Source organism: Podarcis bocagei, assembly GCF_964188305.1.
Source record: "Podarcis bocagei genome assembly, chromosome: 2".
NCBI classification, from domain to species: domain Eukaryota; kingdom Metazoa; phylum Chordata; class Lepidosauria; order Squamata; family Lacertidae; genus Podarcis; species Podarcis bocagei.
The window spans coordinates 17,085,647-17,106,905 of NC_138126.1; the positions used below are offsets into that span (position 1 = coordinate 17,085,647).

The following is a 21,259-nucleotide window of genomic DNA, read 5'->3' on the forward strand; positions in this document are numbered from 1 at the left end:
ACAGAGGTAGCCAATGTTGTCCTCTCCAGACCTTGTTGGGAGTCCCAACTCCCATCGGCTGGCATAACGGTCGGATGGTTGGAGTTGTGGTCCGTCAACATCAGGAAGCCACCAGATTGGCCACTCCTGCTGTAAGACTCTCCACTTCTGCCATGTGGAATTGCCTCCCTGGAGAGACTCATTGCTGCTTGCCTGTTTTATCTCAACAGGCTTCCTCTGGTTGCAAATTTTAATCGCTGCTGGTTTGCTACGCTTTGTTATTTTAGCCTTGAGTATGGATGTTTTTCTGGAGGCGCTGTGGGTTAAACGCTGTGGGAAAGCCCTTGGAATTTTAGCACCTACAATTCCTAATAGAAAAAGCATCTGGTTTTTTAAAAATAAATGTTATAACTTTTATAACTTTAAAGTAATTTCAAGGGAGGAGAAAAGACTTTTAATATACCGTATTTTTCGCCCCATAGGGTGCACCGGCCCATAGCGTGCACCTAGTTTTTTGGGGGGGGAATTAAGAAAAAAAATATATTCCCCCCCCCCCAGGCGTGGGGCTGAGGCTGGGAAGCCCGAGCTTCCCCCGACCCCAGCCCCCAGAACAGGCTGCTATCTGCAAGCCGTGGGAGCCCGGCGCGCCCCAGGCTTTGGGATGCAGGCAGCCCTGTGCAAGCCTAGGGAGCCCGGTGCGACTTTCGGTCAGGCTCCCACGGCTTGCGGATAGCTTCCTGAAGCCTGGAGAGCGAGACTGCATTCCCCCCATAGGACACACACACATTTCCCCTTCATGGAGGGGGGAAAGTGCGTCCTATAGGGCGAAAAATACGGTACGTGACGACAGGTGCACGAATGTTGTTAGCCCAGGGATGGAAAGAAGATAAAGTTCCTACTAGAGAAGAATGGCTAATTAAATTGTTGGACTATGCCGAAATGGCAGAACTGACCGGAAAGCTCAGGAACTAGGAAGAGCAAAACTTTAATAAGGAATGGGAAAAACTTTCAATTTACCTTGAAGACCACTGTAAGCAGTTGAAAACACTAGCAAGACTGCAATAACGCTTGTAAATGTAACAAGAACTATGGACATCGTGGAGTTATAAAAAACTTGATTATTGAAAAAAGATGCAGTAGAAATAAGAAGTAATATTAAACTTTCACTTATACCCCGCCCTTCCCGGTTCAGAAAACCGGGCTCAGGGCAGCTAACAACAAATTAAAAACACTTAATTGTAAAAGCAGCATAAAATACAGTATAAAAACATGAACAACAATAAAAGTTCAGAAATCAATCTAATAAGCATTAGATAATCACCAGGTCTAGCTGGCTGAATTAGTCCTACTTGGTCTAGTGAAGAGGTCAGGGGAGAATTAGCTGTGGGGTCTCAGAGTGGGTGATCTTCATAAAAGGGGAGGGGGAGGGAAGAGAAGAGGAGGGAAATAAAAGATCAGGCTGAATGCAAATTAAAGGCCAGGCGGAATAGCTGTGTCTTACAGGCCCGACGGAAGGCGGTTAAATCCTGAAGGGCCCTAGTCTCATGGGACAGAACATTCCACCAGGTCGGAGCCATCACTGAAAAGGCCCTGGCCCTGGTGGAGGATAGTCTGACTTCCTTAGGGCCTGGGACCTCTAAACTATGGTTATTTATGGACCTTAAGGTCAACTGCAAGGCATACCAGGGGAGGCAGTCCCGTAAATACGAGGTAGAAAAGGTTTAACAGCAGAATGCATGGAGTGGAAAGTGGGAAGTCCAGAGATTTGGAGGAATCTTATAATTGTGGATGTGTTGTGGTATTATTTTAATTTTAAATTTGTAAAACCAAATAATTTTTTTTTGGGGGGGGGAATGTGGATAAGCCCTACTAGCAGTAAACCCACCTTTCCTCCTCTCCCCTCAGAAAATTGGCTGCGAAGCAGACGCCAAGAAAGCCTCCCAGTACGTAAACGTCACGGACGTCTCCCAGGTGGTGACTGAACGCTTCTTATGCACAGGGGGTGCTGACCCTGAAGTGGACCCCAACACTTGCAAAGGTGAGGAACGGCACCTCCTCCTAGGACACCCCAAGAACCACAGCCAGGGCTGCCTTTGCGGACTTGCTTCGAGTTTCGCATTAAGGCTGCGTTCGCAGAAAAACGTGAATTGCTTTTAGGGGGACAGTTCAGGACTTGAAGGTGCTTGCTTCTTTCCCCAGAGAGTAAAGTCCAGTAAGGATACCCCTCTAGTTGTCTGGGCTCTGCTTCTTCTTGCAGAAGTCTTCTTCTTTGGCGATCACTCGTAGCCGAGTAAGATTGTCTTCCATAAACACGGGTTTAACAATGAGTCCGTAAGTGACTGTGGAGGCCAATTCTGGACCCACACGTCCTTCCACAGTGGGGACATTGGTTTCCGGGTGGGAGTTGATCACGGTGTGAATTTGCCAAGCGTGTCTTCCTCTTAGCACGTTTCTCCCTTGCGTCCCAAGTTCGAGTGTCTTCAAAGCCCATGACCCCTTTGGTAAAGGCTGTACTTCAATTGGAGCGCTCGCAGGCCAGTGTTTCACGGATGTCAGTGTTTATACTACTTTTTTTTTTAGATTTGCCTTGAGAGAGTCTTTGAACCTCTTTTGTTGACCACCAGCGTTACACCTTCCATTTTTAAGTTTGGAATAGAGTAGTTACTTTGGAAGATGATAATCAGGCATCCGCACAACATGACCAGTCCAACGAAGTTGATGTTGAAGAATCATTGCTTTGACACTGGTGATCTTTCCTTCTTCCAGTACACTAGCATTAGTTCGCCTCTCTTCCCAGGCGACGTGTAAAACTTTTCATAGACACTGTTGGTGGTCTTGCGGAAGCAGACAGCTGCCCATGTTTGAGTTGGGAGAAGCTGCCCCATTGCCCGCGTTGAAGTAAGACCACATATCTAAAGCAGCGTGACGTCATTTAACACATTGGTGGCTTCTCCGGAACCCAAAGGGTGCTGAGAGTTGCAAGGAATCCTGTGTTCTCCTCAGAGCGCTAAAATTCTCAGTGGTTTAAGTCAATCCTTTTTCCCAGTCACCCAGCGTGGCTGGGGTAACCCAGTCAGATGAGCAGCATATAAATAATAAATTATTATACTGTGGTGGTAATAATAATAATAATTAATTTTTTATTATTTATACCCCGCCCACCTGGCTGGGCTTCCCCAGCCACTCTGGGCGGCTTCCAAAAGAATATTAAAATACAGTGATACCTCAGGTTAAGAACGTAATTTGTTCTGGAGGTCCGTTCTTAACTTGAAACTGTTCTTAACGTGAAGCACCACTTTAGCTAATGGGGCCTCCCGCTGCCGCCACACGATTTCTGTTCCCACCCTGAAGCAAAGTTCTTAACCTGAGGTACTATTTCTGGGTTAGCCGAGTCTGTAACCTGAAGCGTCTGGAACCCGAGGTACCACTGTATTATTATTCCCAGGGGACTCTGGGAATTGTAGCTCTGGGAGGGGAGTAGAGGGTCTCCTTAACGACAGTCCCCTCATTGAGTAGAACTGAAACTCTGGTACATGTATATAGCTTCAGACTTGAACACCACACACCCTCTGATAATTCCCTCTGATAATTCCCTTTCCTTTTGCTTCCAGGCGACTCTGGTGGTCCCCTCATCATTCCTAAAAGGCAACGTTATATCCAGGTAAGCGTGGACTCCAACTGGCACCAGGCTTCTCTGCTGGACCCCAAGCCATGCCACCGGTTCCAAATGACTCGCCAGTTCCTGGTGTTCTTTATAGGCAGGGCTTTGTGTTCCCCAATTCTACAGCTGCGCCACACAAATGTGGCATGGGGGGGCAGCAGAAAAGTAATCGCAAGGCTTGGTTCTCTTTGATAGCACACTCTGAAGGTCAAAGCAAGCTGCGCATTCAGCTGTTTCACTTTATCCCATTAGTAGCCTTCCCTTTCTCCCAAAGGAACCCGCTGACGGCAAAATAATACAGCAGTTAAAAGGTCTAAAAACAATTCCAATACAGATACAGAGCAGCAAAGATCTTTGCTTAGAAGGCTTTCAGTAAGTGCTGAAAAGACAAGAGACAGCTCCTGTCTAATACCGTACTGGCCCAGATATAAGTCACACTGTTCTCCCCAAATTCTGACTGTGAAAAGTTAAAGTGGCGGCTTATATTTGTGGATATTTTGCCCCTCCCATTGCAAGAATCTCATGATGTTTTCAGAAAGGAGGGGGCGGAATCTGCTCATTGCTTCTTCCATTTCTGCCCGACTCTGTGGGAGTCTGAGTGTTATCTATGTTATCTCTGTGGGAGTCTGAGTGTTATCTGAGTGTTAGCCATGTTCAAATATATAAAAGGATGTCACATAGAGGAGGGAGAAAGGTAGTTTTCTGCTGCTCCAGAGAAGCGGACACGGAGCAATGGATCCAAACTACAAGAAAGAAGATTCCACCTCAACATTAGGAAGAACTTCCTGACAGTAAGAGCCGTTCGACAGTGGAATTTGCTGCCAAGGAGTGTGGTGGAGTCTCCTACTTTGGAGGTCTTTAAGCAGAGGCTTGACAACCATATGTCAGGAGTGCTCTGATGGTGTTTCCTGCTTGGCAGGGGGTTGGACTCGATGGCCCTTGTGGTCTCTTCCAACTCTAGGATTCTATGATTCTATGATTCTAGAGATAAGATGACGGCATAACGATCTAACACTCACGCAGTCCAGAAGCCTCCTTTAGCTTTAGTTTATAGTTTATTTTAGTTTGCAGTAGCTGAAAAAAAATAAAGAAGTTAAGCTGTCATTTGTGTAATTCAGACTCTGCTGTGCTCTGCAGACTTTGGTGCTCACAGCTCAAAGTTGTGAGTCCGTTGCACTTAGACCTGCTCTCCCACAGTGGAAGGTCTCTGGAAGTGCCTTCCCAGCTCACCTGGCCCAGTCGGGGCAGAAGAGGTTGAGCCCAGTCGCTCAAAGGCAAAGCTGACAATATCCGCAACATTACAAAAAGCCCAATACAGTGGTGCCTCGCAAGACGAAATTAATTCGTTCCGCAAGTTTATTCTTCTTGCGAGTTTTTCGTCTTGCGAAGCACGGTTTCCCATAGGAATGCATTGAAAATCAATTAATGCGTTCCTATGGAAACCGCTTGCCAGGCTGGCGGTGCGGAGAAGGGCTTTTCTCCCCACCGCAAGCCTTCAGGACAGGTACGGGAACAGAGGGGAAGGGGCGCAGCACTTCTCCTCTGTTCCCGGGGCTTGCGGTGGGAGGAGGGTTTTTCCTCCCCACCGCCAACATTCAGAACAGCATTCTGAATGTTGGCGGTGGGAAGGAAAACCCTCCTCCCACCGCAAGTCTTCAGGACAGCCATCCGAAGGCTGGCGTGGGGAGAAGGGCTTTTCTCCCCACCGCCAGCCTTCGGAGGAGCCTTCCGAAGGCTGGCGCGGGGAGAAGGGCTTTTCTCCCCACCGCCAGCCTTCGGAGGAGCCTTCCGAAGGCTGGCGCGGGGAGAAGGGCTTTCCGCCCCACCGCCAGCCTTCGGAGGAGCCTTCCGAAGGCTGGCGCGGGGAGAAGGGCTTTCCGCCCCACCGCCAGCCTTCGGAGGAGCCTTCCGAAGGCTGGCGCGGGGAGAAGGGCTTTCCGCCCCACCGCCAGCCTTCGGAGGAGGTCCGAGGACAGTGGGGAAGAAGCGCTGCGCTTCCCCGCTGTCCCGGAGATTTCCCTATGGGCTTTCGTCTTGCGAAGGAAGCCCATAGGGAAATTCGTTTTGCGAAGCGCCTCCAAAACGGAAAACCCTTTCGTCTAGCGGGTTTTCCGTCTTGCGAGGCGTTCGTCTTGCGGGGCACCACTGTATTGCTGCTGAAACAGACATACAGTGAACCCCACTCCCTTGCAGGGGTGGCGAGTGGGCGGCCGCTGGTGCTGCCACTTCACGCTTCCTGCTGTGCTCCTCCATTGTCATGGGGGGGGGGTCCTGCCTGCTGCCGAGAGCAGCGGGACTGTGCCACCGGGGCCTGCCACAGTGGCGCTGCCGTGCAATCCTCCTCTGCCTGCCTCACCACTGTTAATGGAGTGGGGGGCCCCTGCCTGGCGCAGTGTGAGGCAAGCTATGCGCCCCCCGCAGAATGTCTCTTCTTGCCCAGCCACTGCTTGGGCGGGTGCCCGCCTGTGGGGGGGGGCAGCGGGTTGCGGTGGCAGGTATTATGTTTTTTTCTCTCCCCCCCCCCCTGAATTTTAAAGATGCGGCTTATATTCAGGCCAATACAGTGGTACCTCAGGTTAAGAACTTAATTCGTTCTGGAGGTCCGTTCTTAACCTGAAACCGTTCTTAACCTGAGGTACCACATTAGCTAATGGGGCCTCTGGCTGCCGCTGCACGATTTCTGTTCTCATCCTGAGGTAAATTTCTTAACCCGAGGTACTTTTTCTGGGTTAGCGGAGTCTGTAACCTGAAGCGTCTGTAACCCGAGGTACCACTGTACGCTATGTCTGGTAGTCTCACTCCAGCCTCTTCTTTTCTTTCCCCCTGCAGGTGGGCGTGATCAGCTGGGGCGTGGTTGACGTTTGTAGAAACAGGAAACTGCCTGTCTGCGAAACTGGCCGCAATCGCCACGAGATGTCCCCTGCCTATGCCAGGGATTTTCACATCAACCTCTTCAAGGTCTTGCCTTGGCTCAGGGAAGAGCTCCGGGACGAAGGACTGGATTTCCTGTAGACTCTTTTCCCCGATTCCCACCCCCCCTTCCACCTCGCACCTGGGGTGGTTTGTGTAAATAGAATGCGTATCTTGAAATCCTGTAAAGTGAATGCAGTTTTAACAATTGTATATTAAATTCCATTGTGCGAAGAAAAAGGATAAATAGCTCTCTTCTGTGATACTGGTGTCTTTCGGATAGCTGTGAATATTTCACCCCAGTTACGAGGTTATATCTGATTAGACGTCAGCAATCTCACAATCCCAAGCTTCTATTTTCCCTCCCCCTTTCTCAAATAAGTTTTTAGATCAAACAAAGAGATGAAATTGAAGACATCAAAACATGTTGTTTTTCAAAAAAAGAGACACCAATGTGCCACAGGAACTCTTCCCTCATACCAAACCACCGAAAGGGTCTATCCTACATAAATCTGCCTAATAATCTTTGAGCATCATCTAAGTTCTCTTACTAACACCTTGCCTTCCTGATTCCGTGGCCAGGTGCATTATAGAACAAGTCTTTCCGCCACGGGCTCAGGTGCATTTTGAGGTACAGACTTGGAGAGAAGCAATACGGTGCTTTTTCGAAGACACAGCCAATGTTTATTTGCACATCTTAACAACAACAACAAAAATCAAACATTTAAGAAACACCCCACCGCTCGAAATGGGGATTGTCCCACAGGCCTCAGAAGATGTCTTCGTTGTAAACGACCTGGGATCGCTTGTCCCGGTGAGAGCCCTTGGCGCTATTCTTCACAGCTGGAAAAGAGAGAGGGGGGAGGGACATCTAGGATCACAGATCACAACAAGGCAAAGGTGACCAGCTTCTCTCACACTACCCAGCTGAACCTCTGAAGACGATAAAAGAAGCAGATTCTGGGGCAACTGGTGGTGGACTCCCAGGCCCCAAACCCCTTTTAAGCGAGTGGGATATATTATTGGCAGACTGAAAGTTGCTGGTTGCTATTACTAGCACACACTTCTCTGGGAATCTGACCCCACTTACCTCTCCGATTCCTCTCATCAAAACATGGGAGCTTGGGAGATCCCAGAGTTCCATATCCCCCACTACCAACACTCAAACCACTTCCCATCGTCTTGGAACTTGGTTCCTGCCTCCCCATTCCAGACCCCTCTCCTCCGGCACTTACCCAAAGACCCCCACACCGATTTGCCGGTGGCTGCGTCCAGCATGGGCTGCTTGCGGGCAATGCTGACTTTCAGCTGGACATCTTCCACCACCTTTCCGTTGAGCTGTTAAGGAGGCAAGGGGGTGGGGTGCCTTAATCCATTTCTACGGAAATTGCTCCACGGCCCAGAGAACCCTGAAGCACCTTAAAGAGCAATAGAACCAAAAAGTCGCCCCCATCTTTGCCTTCTGCCCCTCCTCCTCCCCTGCCTCCAAGTCTTGCCCGCTCTCTGTCACAACCTCTTCCTGCTCACTAAACCCTGTTGCCTCTTCTGCTCCCAACACCTCCTCCTGCCAGTCCTCTCTCTCTTCTCCCTCTAACCACGTGTCGTCGACTCACCACCGAACCCCAGGCTCTGAGCCTACGCTGTCTCCCGTCACTCCTCTGCATCCAGGGCAGACTCACGAAAACCCATGGACTTAATTCTAATGACTAATGTTGGGTATCACCCCATTCCTGCTTTTTCCTAGGCTCATTTCTAATAATAATAAGAATATTTCTAATTTATTATTTATACCCCGCCCATCTGGCTGGGCTTCCCCAGCCACTCTGGGCGGCTTCCAACAAAATATTAAAATACCGTAATGCATCAAACATTAAAAGCTTCCCTAAACAGGGCTGCCTTCAGATGTCTTCTAAAAGTCTGGCAGTTGTTGTTCTCTTTGACATCTGGTGGAAGGGCGTTCCACAGGGCAGGCGCCACTACTGAGAAGGCCCTCTGCCTGGTTCCCTGTAACTTGACTTCTTGCAGTGAGGGAACCGCCAGAAGGCCCTTGGCGCTGGACATTTCAGGCAACTCGGAGGGAAAAAGCAATGGCAGTTACCTCAGCAATGGCTTGGTCCGCAGACTCCATCTTCTCATAAGTGACAAAAGCACAGCTGAGGAGGGAGAGAGTAGAGGGTTAACGGCTGATCTCTGGAAAAAGGCATTGTCTTCTTGGCTGCCTTACCTTACCAGCAGTGTTAGAAACTCAAATATGTAAGCTAGGTGCCAAATGGCTCCTTTAACCAAGGTCGCAGTCACTGAAACGGAATGCCTAGCTGCCATTTTTTGGCAGGACAGCTCTAACGTCTTTATTTTTCAAATGACAGACGTGACTGTGATTCTCAGTTACACCTACGGTTAGTTCAGATGACAATCTTGATCTAGGCTGAGCTTTGAGAACTTAAAGAAGAATCGCTTTATCCAGGGACAGTCCACATATATATTCCTACCTATTTTTCTTAATGGTGACAGTAGTAGTTTTGGCAGGACAGGGGGTGGGCTGGTGTGGGGGACTCCCTGGTCCTGAATGGGGTAACTGTGCCCCTGAAGGACCAGGTGCGCAGCCTGGGGGTCATTCTGGACTCACAGCTGTCCATGGAGGCGCAGGTCAACTCTGTGTCCAAGGCAGCTGTCTACCAGCTCCATCTGAGACCCTACCTGCCTGCGCACTATCTCACCAGAGTGATGCATGCTCTAGTTATCTCCCACTTGGACTACTGCAATGCGGTCTATGTGGGGCTACCTTTGAAGCCAACCCGGAAACTGCAACTAATCCAGAATGCGGCAGCTAGACTGGTGACTGGGAGCGGCCGCTGAGACCATATAACACTGGTCCTGAAAGATCTACACTGGCTCCCAGTACGTTTCTGAGCACAATCCAAAGTGTTGGTGCTGACCTTTAAAGCCCTAAATGGCCTCGTCCATGTCTACCTGAAGGAGTGTCCGCAGCCCCATCGTTCAGCCACTGAGGTCCAGCTCCAAGGACCTTCTGGCAGTTCCTTCACTGTGAGAAGTGAGGTTAAAGCGAACCAGGCAGAGTGCGTTCTCGGTAGTGGCACTCACCCTGGGGAACGCCCTCCCATCAGATGTCAAGGAAATAAGCTACTATCTGACTTTTAGAAGACATCTGAAGGCAGCCCTGTATAGGGAAGTTTTTAATGTTTTATGGTGTTTTAATATTCTGCTGGGAGCTGCCGAAAGTGGCTGGGGAAACCTGGTCAGATGGGCGGGGTATAAATAATAAATTATTATTATTATTATTATTAATCGTTCATAACGTAAGAATATTCTTCACAACCACGAGCAGGGCAGTGAGGTTGGCCAAGTAAAGATAAGCAACAACAATTACCGTATTTTTCATTCTATAAGACACACTTTTTCCCTCCTAAAAAGTAAGGGGAAATGTGTGTGCGTCTTATGGAGCGAATGCAGGCTGCGCAAAGCCTCTTGAGCGCAGCCGGAGTGCTCCTCCTGCCCTGAAGAGGCTTGGCACGCTATCCCATAAGCCAGAACAGCAAGAGGGATCGCTGTTTTCGCTGTGCAGCGATCCCTCTTGCTGTTCTGACTTTGCTTTGTTGGAGAGCCGCTGTGCAGAGACGGAAAGCTGTGCAGCGCCCCTTCAGCAAAGTGGGAGACGAAACGGAGCCCCTTCCATTTCTCCTCCCGCTTCGCTGAAGGGGCTCTGCGCAGCGAGGGAGAGAGTATTTTTTTTCTTGTTCCCTTCCTCTAAAACTAGGTGCGTCTTATGGTCGGGTGCATCTTATGGAGCAAAAAATACGGTAAGTATAACGCTGACCGCTGCTCCTGCACAGGCTGCACAGAAAAGGCATTTTGGCTGCTGAAATTCATTGATACTGATACAGGATGTGGCATCAGTGCGAGAAAACAGTCCAGATCCAATGTTTCCCAGGAATGCAACTCCAGGTGGTGGAGATGTCAGGCACCAGCCTACCTGGTAATGCCAGGGATTGAACCTGCAACCTTCTGCATGCAAAGCACTGCTCTGCCCCCAATATATTATTAGTAGTAGTACAGTGGTGCCCCGCAAGACAAATGCCTCGCAAGACGGAAAACTCGCTAGACGAAAGAGTTTTCCGTTTTGGAGGTGCTTCGCAAAACGAATTTCCTATGGGCTTGCTTCGCAAGACGACAATGTCTTGCGAGTTCCTGCTGGTTCCCCCCCCCCCTTTTTCTAAGCTGCTAAGCCGCTTATCAGCTGATCCGATCAGCAGATAAGCCGTTAAAAGCCACTAAAAGCCGCTAATAGCGCTAATCCGCTAATTCGTCAATGGGCTTGCTTCGCAAGACGAAAAAACCGCTAGACGAGGAGAATCACAGAACGGATTCTTTTCGTCTTGCGAGGCACCACTGTAGTAGTAGTAGTACCCTCCCCATCTAACTGGCTTGTTCCAGTCCCCCTGGGTGGCTTTCCTGGTGGATGTCCATATGGGAGTGAGGTGTCGTTTGAACGTTCCCCCCCCCCCTTGGATATGGCCCAAGCTTTGGCTCTTGGGCCAACCTTGCCGTCCTTCCCACCACTCACTTGCGGGGATTGTCCATGGAGAGATCAATGATGTTCCCGAAGGCCGAGAAAGCAGTGCGCAGCATGCTCTGCTTCATGTCCGCCCCGTAGACGTACACCGTGTTCCCTTTGCGCGGAGCACGTCGGTCCGGGAAGGAATCTGAACCTGGGTTAGGAAAGGAAGATTGACAGCTCAGAAAACATTCCTGTCGCCCCAAGGCCCTCTTAAACCTAGCCGGATGCCAAAAACCCTTTGAAACCTTTGCCTACCCTTCCTGGGAACTCTATGTATCCTAGTTCACAACCGGCTCATGTGATACAGTGGTATCTCAGGTTACAGATGCTTCAGGTTACAGACTTGGCTAACACAGAAATAGTACCTCAGGTTAAGAAATCTACCTCAGGATGAGAACAGAAATCGCACGGCAGCAGCGGGAGGCCCCATTAGCTAAAGTGGTACCTCAGGTTAAGAACAGTTTCAGGTTAAGAACGGACCTCTAGAGCGATTTAAGTTCGTAACTAGAGGTACCACTGTATTCAAAACCTGATGCCAGCAATTCCGTGAGATTGTAATATCCAGGGCCACTTCCACACCCTACATTTAAAGCACTATGAGAGCACTTTGAACAGCAACGGCTTCCCCCAAAGAATTCTGTAGTTTCTTAAGGGTCGTTAGGTGGGTCGTTAAGAGGAGAGCGCAAAATATGGTCTGAAGCTCAACATCAAAAAAACGAAGATCATGGCCACTGGGCCCATCACCTCTTGGCAAATAGATGGGGAAGAAATGGGGGCAGTGAGAGATTTTACTTTCTTGGGCTCCATGATCACTGCAGATGGTGACAGCAGTCACGAAATTAAAAGACGCCTGCTTCTTGGGAGAAAAGCAATGACAAATCTAGAGAGCATCTTAAAAGCAGAGACATCACCTTGCCAACAAAGGTCCGTATAGTTAAAGCTATAGTTTTCCCAGTAGTGATGTATGGAAGTGAGAGCTGGACCATAAAGAAGGCTGATAATAATCATTTCCGTAATAGCAATTTATTTAACTAAAACAATATCATTATAGCATATGTATCCATGTTCGTTAACTGATATGGTTAAACTTTTTTTTTTAACGTAGACATTAAATCTTAAAACAAATCCTTATTTCCTGATGAATAGCCTTTGGGCTATAATGTAACTTAAATAGAAAACTATCTTTAGCAATATTTCCCCTCCAAAAGCATTTTACAGTGGTACTTCGAGTTAAGTACTTAATTCGTTCTGGAGGTCCGTTCTTAACCTGAAACTGTTCTTAACCTGAAGCACCACTTTAGCTAATGGGGCCTTCCGCTGCCGCCATGCCACCGGAGCACAATTTCTGTTCTCATCCTGAGGTAAAGTTCTTAACCTGAGGTACTATTTCTGGGTTAGCGGAGTCTGTAATCTGAAGCATATGTAACCTGATGCGTATGTAACCCGAGGAACTATTGTATTTTTAAAATCCGATTTAATTTTTTAAAAAAACCATTTAAAATTTGAACAATCTGATTTTGTTTATTTATTTAAAAATCATTGATTTTTATCCACTCTGCCCCCAAGGAGTCCTTACGGCGGAAGCTGCCCTCTCTGTCTCGGTCCCTGTCTCGGTCACGATCACGATCACGATCCCTGTCCCGGTCCCGGTCTCTGTCGCACTCTCTGCTCCGGTCCCGGCTGCGATCACGGTCATAGTCCCACTCGAAATTGCGGAGGTTCTCCCCCCGGTCCGGCTCTTTGTCTGGATCCCTGCCCACTTCTGGATCCTTCTCTGGATCCCGCAGGCGATCGCTGGAGCTCACAAAGCTGGGAAAGAGCATGGAATGGGAGAAGCGTCATTTATGCCCATTTTTCTTTCACTTTGAAGGCAGCATCTAAAGAACGTGTGTCTTCAAATCACAATTTCAATAATACAATGCGATTTGTAAACTGCAGGTTTCAAATAATAATAATAATAATAATAATAATAATAATAATAATAATAATAATAATAATAATTTATTATTTATAACCCGCCCATCTGGCTGGGTTTCCCCAGCCACTCTGGGCGGCTCCCAACAAAACACTAAAATACAATAACCTATTAAACATTAAAAGCTTCCCTAAACAGGGCTGCCTTCAGATGTCTTCTAAAAGTTTGGTAGTTATTTTTCTCTTTGACATCTGAAGGGAGGGTGTTCCGCAGGGCAGGCGCCACTACTGAGAAGGCCCTCTGCCTGGTTCCCTGTAACTTGGCTTCTCGCAGCAAGGGAACTGCCAGAAGGCCCTCGGAGCTGGACCTCAGCGTCCGGGCAAAACGATGGAGGTGGAGATGCTCCTTTAGGTATACTGGACCAAGGCCGTTTAGGGCTTTAAAGGTCAGCACCAACACTTTGAATTGTGCTCGGAAACGTACTGGGAGCCAGCGTAGGTCTTTCAAGACCGGTGTTATATGGTCTCGGCGGCCGCTCTCAGTCACCAAATACCAAACATTTCAAAATAGAGATACAGTCATACCTCTGGTTACGTTCAGTTCAGGTTACGTCTTTTGAGGTTGCGTCCCGCGGCAACCCGGAAGTACCGGAAAGGGTTACTTCTGGGTTTCGCTGCTCGCGCATGCACAGACACTCAAAATGACATTACGCGCATGCGCAGAAGTGGTGAATTGCGACCAGCGTGTGCACAGACACGGGTTGCATTCCTTTCAGGTTGCGAACGGGGCGCCGGAACGGATCCCATTCGCAACCAGAGGTACCACTGTAATCATTTTTAAAAACACATTTCGAAACCACCGCCAGTGCCGAAAATTACCTGCCATTAATACATAATTCGAAAATGCACTTCGAACCAGCACAACAAGCAACCTAAAAGCTGAGAAACCAGCAGCGTAATCAGTGAAATAATCCTTATTATGTATCATTTGAAACAAATAGATCTTCAAAGGCCTAAGCTGTTAAGGCCATTTATCCCTTGAGAAGGGATCAACAGATCAGAGCAGGAGTGGGGAGCCTCATAATTATTAAACTGCCACAACCCAAAAACTGTTTGCTGGAGTTCTCTGGGATTTGTCCTGATCCTACAGGCCAAAACAAATATTTAAAGCTCAAATCATCCAGATTTTATTATGAACAGAACCAACCTTTCATAGAGAGACTTCCTCTGGGGACGCCGTGACTGAAACAAAACATTTAAAAAAAAAAAGACAAGACGTCAGTCATATTAAAATTAGCAGCTAGTAGCCCTGGGCTGAAACAAGAAACTTCTGGTAGCTAAAAAGAAACACCTCTGCTCTCTCTTTTTGCCACCTCAAAGATCTTTTGGGATCTAGTTCCCCCTCGTTTCATCGGTTCCACAATGTCACGTGGCAGCTACAAGCATGGATGACTGGCTGAACTGTGGCTTAACAGGGGTTGGAGTGGAGCTCATGGAGAGCTCAAAACAGTGTCCTTGTTTCTTCAGCATCAATCCCTTTGGCTACATCCTGGGAACATGAGAACAGCCCTGCTGGATCAGACCCAATACCCCATCTAGCCCAACAATCTGCTCTCCCAGTCATAGCTGTCAACTTTCAGATTTGAAAATAAGGGTTCAGCAGCCTCGAAAAGAAGGGATCAGCAGCCTCACCTGTCCCGGGGGCAGTCTACGGGATATCTAACAATCCGGGATAGCAGCGGGAAGCGGCGCTGGAATAAGGGAACTTCCCGCAAAAAAAGGAAAGGTTGCCAGCTATGCTCCCAGTTGGCGATCGAATTGTCTAAGGCAGCTGTTCCCAATCCCCTAAGTATCGTGCAGCCCTTGTTTTTCAGCAGCCAAACCATGGACCTCCTACTTTTGAAAATGTTGACATCTCTCTGGTAGTTACTGTTCTGCGGGAACACTGGCCTAAGGGAAAACCTGCAATCAGGATCTGAGCATAGGAGCACCTTCCTCTCCAGATATTTCCAGCAACTAGCAATCATACTGCCTCTGACGGTGTGGAAAGTAAAACCTGGAGGCAGGGAGCTTGATTTGAGCTCTCCTGGATACTTGTGGGTCTTCCAGTTGCAGCTCTGAGCATACTTGGCCCCCTCCCACTATGAACAGCGGCCGGCATCCATCACAGAACCTTGCCGGCCTGTCTGAAGGTGTGCCGGGGCCCACAGCACCAGCAGTTCCCATGGACCCATCCTTGCATGTTGGGGGAAAGGCTACAGCTCCATGGGAGAGCATGTTTTGCATGCAGACGGCCCTACGTCTGATCCTCCAGACTCCTTGCCTGAAACCCTGGTGGGCTGCTGCCAACCAGCGCGGACAGTAATAATAATAATAATAATAATAATAATAATAATAATAATAATAATTTATTATTTATTCCCTGCCCATCTGGCTGGGCTTCCCCAGCCACTCTGGGCGGCTTCCAAAAAAAATTAAAATACTGAAGTACACCAAACATTAAAAGCTTCCCTAAACAGAGCTGCCTTCAGATGTCTTCTAAAGGATGTTAGTTGTTGTTCTCTTTGACATCTGGTGGGAGGGCGTTCCACAGGGAGGGCGCCACTACCGAGAAGGCCCTCTGCCTGGTTCCCTGTAAACCTCACTTCTCGCAGTGAGGGAACCGCCAGAAGGCCCTCGGCGCTGGACCTCAGTGTCTGGGTAGAACGATGGGGGTGGAGACGCTCCTTCAGATATACTGGACCAAGGCCGTTTAGGGCTTTAAAGGTCAGCACCAACACTTTGAATTGTGCTTGGAAACGTACTGGGATCCAATGTAGGTCTTTCAAGACAGGTGTTATATGGTCTCGGCGGCCGCTCCTAGTCACCAGTCTAGCTGCCGCGTTCTGGATTAGTTGTAGTTTCTGAGTCACCTTCAAAGGTAGCCCCACGTAGAGCGCATTGCAGTAGTCCAAGCGGGAGATAACCAGAGCATGCACCACTCTGGGAAGACAGTCTGCGGGCAGGTAGGGTCTCAGCCTACGTACCAGATGGAGCTGGTAAACAGCTGCCCGGGACACAGAATTGACCTGCGCCTCCATGGACAGCTGTGAGTCCAAAATGACTCCCAGGCTGCGCACCTGGTCCTTCAGGGGCACAATTACCCCATTCAGGACCAGGGAATCCTCCACACCTGCCCGCCTCCTGTCCCCCAAAAACAGTACTTCTGTCTTGTCAGGATTCAACCTCAATCTGTTACTAGATGGTTACTAGATCTGTTACTAGATACTGAGCTAGATGGGCCAACGGATCTGCGTCAGTAAAAGGCAGCTTCCTCCACGTGCACCGGCTGAACAAGGGAGCTCCATAAAGGATGCAGAAACAATTTATACTGCCCTGGGGCGCCCCCGTGAACTAGCGAAGGCGGAGGAGCAAGCCGGATTGCCTAGCTCTCCGCCAACCCACCCCATTTCCCTCCCTTAGCCAGGAACTCAAATGCCAGGTACCTCTTGAGAATCGTCGTCTGCAGAGATGCTGCGCTGAAAAGGTTGGAAAGTCGTGACGGGTCCTTTCTCGGGATCCTAAAGACAAGCAAGATGTTAAGGCCCTGCTGAAGACAACCCTGCTCACCCTTTCCCACAGTCTCTGTTAGGGCTGGGGGAATATATTGATATATCGCCCTAAACTGGTTTGAAGTCCGTATTGTGATATCGGTTCATAATTTTTGACCTTCTTTTTTTTTAAAAAAACACACTTTATTTAAGGTAGATAAGGACAAGATGAAATTATACAATTGAATATAAATATAGATGGGAAACGGCTATGTATAGTGAATACTCATCTACTTTTAAAAATTTTCACCTATAATCTTTTTCTTTTACTTCTTTATTTTTTCTTTGTTCTCCCCCCCCCCCTTTTTTCTGGTATCTTATCTTTCATTCCACTCCTTTATTGTGAATAGCATTTTATAGAGGTATAAATAACTGTAAATATGAAAAGGGACAAAGTATTCTCTAATTTTTTTCCTTGGTTATATGTATTTTTTTTCTTTTGTTTTTTCTTTTGTTGTAAATATGTATGTTTTCCAATTTGTACTTAATAAAAATTTATTTATTTTTTTTTAAAAAAGGAATCATAATTTTTGACCTGGCAAAATATAACACAAACCATGATGTGTGTGTGTGTGTGTGATGCAGGTAAAACTGTGAAGCCATCCAATGCCTCTGTCTTATTTCAGACATCGTGATACATTGGCATATTGCGATGTTTAGCTGGTGATATATCGCAACGTTGACAACCAGACACCCCCCAGCCCTAGTCTCCACCCACTTAGCCCCCCTTACTTTCAGCTTCCCTTCCAGCGTGCGAGAGCGCTTGAACCCCGAGTTCTTGTTCTCGGCTTTGATAGCGCTGATGGCCCCCGTTTTGACGAGCATCTTGGCTTGCTCCGTGGCTGTGGCCGTGTCCACGACCGGCTGGTCAGAGATGGCTGCAAAGCAGGCGGAAAAAATGCAAGAGAATGTCCCAAGTGTTGGTGGACTCAGGCGCACCCTACTCCACTCCACCCACCTCCCTTGGTGGAAGTCCGACTTACAGCGTTTAATTCCTCCCTGGCTGGCTTGGCTGGTTGAACTCTGCTGCTTCTTCAAGGCCATGAGGGCCTTTTTCTGAGGAGGAGGAGGAACAACAACCATATTTAACGTGGCATCTCCAAACCTATTTCCCTCCCTTCCCTTCGACCCAGTCTTCTTCTGTCGTCATCTACCAACAGGTGACCCTGCTGGGCTACAACTCCCCATCATCCCAGAGGCATGTCTCATGAGACCAGGGCTCTGCAGGATCTGATTTCTTTCCGCAGGGCCTGTAAGACAGAGTTGTTCCGCCTGGCCTTTGGCTTAGAATCAATTTGATTCCCTCCCTCTTTCTTTTTTCCTTTCTCCTCCTGTGATGAGGCTGCATTTTAATGTTGTATTCTAATCTTGTTTTTAAAGTTGTATTTCAATCAACTTGTTTTTATTATTGCTTGTTAGCTGCCCTGAGCCTGGTCTTGGCTGAGGAGGGCGGGGTATAAATAAAATTATTTATTATTATTATTATTATTATTACTACTACTATTATTAGGTTGTCTACTGTGAGAACAGAATGCTGGACTAGATGGGTCCCATGACACGCAAGAGGGAACAAGCTTGTTTTCTCCTGCTCTGGAGGGTAGGACTTGAACCAGTGACTTCAAGCTACAAGAAAGGAGATTCTGAGTAAACATCAGGGAGAACTTTCTGGCAGCAAGTGAAACGATCTCCCTTGGGAGGTTGTGGGCTCGCCTTCCTCTGAGGTTTTTAAGCGTTTGTTTAGATTCCTGCATAGATGACCCTGTTAGAATTCCTGCTCCATGATTGCAGTCATAGGATTGTTGTCTTCACATGACGATATGTGTTTTGACTCCACAGAGTGGGACAGGATGTTTGTGTTATTGTGTTCCGTGAAGTGGGACTATTGTCCTTTCTTCTTTTTCTCTTTGTTGTCTGATGCTAGAGAGAGAGGGAGCCATGTTGCAGTGCTCCATGTGTGTTTATATGTAAATAAAGTAGATTAGCCAAAATGCTGAGTCGCTGAGGTCTGTTACGCAACTGTGCAAACTCTGTGGATCCCTAAGTGTGCCGGTGTCGGTTGGCATCAGTCACTGTGATGTTTGGGCAGAAGAAAGCTTTTGAAGCTCCCGAACGAAAGACCAGGAGGGAGAGAACATGCCAGTCGGGCATGTGTCTCTGCCAGGGTCCTATTCGAGTGTAGGCTGAACTCTTGACAAACCCTTGAGGTCCCTTCCGACTCTATGATTCTATTATATGATCCAGAAAGCTTCTTTCTATTCTTGTGTCTGATTGTTGGCCACGCTGGCTGGGACTGGGTGGACCAACGGCCTTGAACAGCCAACAACAACTTGATTCAGCCTGGCCTGCCTAGGGTGGAATCTACCCATCGGCATCGACGAAAAGGAGTCTGACCTTTTTCTTGAGTTTGGCAAACTTCTTCTGCAGTGCCTCCTCTTCATCTGTCAATCCCGGGGGTAAGACAATCATGGCTGATAAGCAAAGTCACCGTCTGGAAAGGGAAGACAACAAAATAGGCCATCAGCGGTAGCTTGTGGGTTGGTCAACCAACCTGGGTCCATAGTGCAACATGGCTTCTTCCTCCAACACATTTAATGGTTGTGGAGAACAGGGGATTGCAGACAGGGTCTCCATAACAGCAAGAACAAATAACACCACCTAAGAAGGTTCTGCTGGATCAGGCTGATAGATAGCCCATCTAGCCCAGAATTCTGATGAGCCCATGTAAAAGCAGAATGATGGACTAGATGGGCTGTCAGCTGATCCAGCACGTTCACAATATTTTTTAAAAATATTTAAAACTGATAGCAGCCTAGAGAATAGGGCAGGTCCAAAAAAAAGATGACTTTCAAGTGTCAAAAGCATGTGTGTCTTCAGCAGTCAGCAAAAAATACATAACGAAGGTGCCAGGGAAGCGGGGAGGGAATCCCACACCTTATTCGAAGCACCATATTCCATTGGAAGACAAATTTAAGTGCAGAAGTTGGGTCATGCCAACTACAGTGGTACCTCGGGTTACAGACGCTTCAGGTTACAGACACTTCAAGTTACAGACACTTCAGGCTACAGACTCCGCTAAGCCAGAAATAGTACCTTGGGTTAAGAACTTTGCTTCAGGATAAGAACAGAACTCGTGCGGTGGCAGCGGGAGGCCCCATTAGCTAAAGTGGTACCTCAGGTTAACAACAGTTTCAGGTTAAGAAAGGACCTCCAGAACGAATTAAGTTCTTAACCTGAGGTACCACTGTACAAGCCCATTTGCAGCTAGGCTTTGCACGGATATCCCACCTTTGGCAGCGTCATAGCTACAGGAGGTAGGTAGCCAGGGTTTGCTCGCCCCAGGGTGAAGCTTCCAGAGGGGCGCCATTGAAGCTCCCAGCCTGTGTGTGTTGTTAGGACTTTTATCTCACTAGCTGCTTAGCAAGTAGCACTATGGTTGTTTATATCATGTGAGTGAGAGCGTGAGAAAGGAAGTCTGAGTACTGTGAGAAGTTACTTTCTGGTTGAGACGTTGTTCTGTACTGGTGCTGAGAGAGAGCAGACATGCTGGTGGATTCTCTGTATATATGGACTGTAAATAAAGTAGTTTATAGCTGCTGATTGTCCTTTTCTTCTGCAATGAGATGCCAGAAGACGAGTGTGCTCCTCTCAGGAGGGAGGTGTCGCTTATCACCAGTCTCTCTGGACTGAGGGAGATTTACAGCCAGAGAGTGACCACCGGAGAGACGCCCCGGTGTCTTGGGAAGGTGGCGGCCTTCCCGGGCGTTTTTCCAACATGCATATGCATGGTGTGTGTGTGTGCGCGCGCACGCCAAACTAAGTCTTTGACCCAGGTGCCCCTGCCTTTGGTTTCCCTTCCAGAAGGCTCTAGCTCCAGCGGCAGTAGGCATTGGGTAAGCCTTAGTCTTGTAACAGAGGGGAGGCTGTAGCCTCTGCTTGTCCCTGCATGCAAAAGGGTATCCCAATAAAGGGATCCAGGAGGAGTTGCAATATTTGTCGTCAGCCATAGCACCCTCACCCACTCCCAGGTTAGGTTGACCCTAGAAGGCACTCCCAGCAGAAGGGCTGGAGTTGGAAATGGTATACCCTATAGTTCTTAAGCATTATATTATATTATATTATATTATATTATATTATATTATATTATATTATATTATATTATATTATATTATATTATATTATATTATATTATATTATATTATTATATAGAATACATTAATTATATAATGTAACCCAAAAAAGTCGTGGTCTATTCGACCCTTTCTTCCCTTACACTCGTTTCCCTGCCTGCTTATTTACTTGGGGATACCTTGGAATGCAACGCGCTTTGCACCAATCACATCCCTCCTTCGGCCTCCCACTCACCAGCTGCTCCCGCGTCCTCTCCCTGTCGCGCGAGCCTTCTCTCCCGGCACGCTCTAGACACGCCTCTGGGACAAGCCACGCAGCGGGAGGAAGTCTCTCTACGTATATTTGCATAAGCCACCCGGCAACGCGAAGCCCATTGGCTGATTGGGGCCCACGATGAAACGAGAGCGCTCGCCCGCGTTTAGGGAGCGATTTACATATCGGCCGCTCATTGGCTGAATTGCAAGGCAGGGCGGAAACGTTCGAAACGCGAACAGTTTGAGC

At 48.1% G+C, this 21,259-nt stretch overlaps 2 protein-coding genes across 2 annotated transcripts in view; one reads left to right on the plus strand and one right to left on the minus strand.

Moving 5' to 3' along the window:
* CFB (complement factor B) overlaps nt 1-6,797 on the plus strand; it is a 40,099-nt gene extending 33,302 nt beyond the window's left edge. Inside the window, exons 16-18 of the mRNA XM_081182130.1 lie at nt 1,885-2,017; nt 3,591-3,640; nt 6,470-6,797. Of these exons, the coding sequence (XP_081038256.1) occupies nt 1,885-2,017; nt 3,591-3,640; nt 6,470-6,652 (366 nt within the window). The 3' untranslated portion in view covers nt 6,653-6,797. The remainder of the gene's footprint in view (nt 1-1,884; nt 2,018-3,590; nt 3,641-6,469) is intronic.
* A 411-nt stretch (nt 6,798-7,208) lies between these two features.
* NELFE (negative elongation factor complex member E) lies at nt 7,209-21,133 on the minus strand. Its single transcript, XM_081183412.1, has 11 exons — nt 20,993-21,133; nt 19,022-19,118; nt 17,614-17,686; nt 17,363-17,508; nt 16,526-16,600; nt 14,248-14,282; nt 12,703-12,935; nt 11,133-11,277; nt 8,649-8,703; nt 7,786-7,888; nt 7,209-7,393 (listed from the first exon to the last, which is right to left on the minus strand). The coding sequence occupies exons 2-11, from the start codon at nt 19,094-19,096 to the stop codon at nt 7,320-7,322; spliced, it is 1,014 nt and encodes a 337-aa protein (XP_081039538.1). The 5' UTR covers nt 19,097-19,118; nt 20,993-21,133; the 3' UTR covers nt 7,209-7,319.
* Nucleotides 21,134-21,259: the final 126 nt, after the last annotated feature.

Coding starts and splice junctions, on each gene's coding strand:
- NELFE (XM_081183412.1), bottom strand. CDS start 19,096: ATGATTGTCTTACCCCCGGGATTGACAGATGAAGAGGAGGCACTGCAG. Junction 16,601..17,362: donor CGCTGGAAGGGAAGCTGAAA/GTAAGGGGGGCT, acceptor GCTTGTCTTTAG/GATCCCGAGAAAGGACCCGT. Junction 12,936..14,247: donor AGGAAGTCTCTCTATGAAAG/GTTGGTTCTGTT, acceptor GCTCTTTCCCAG/CTTTGTGAGCTCCAGCGATC.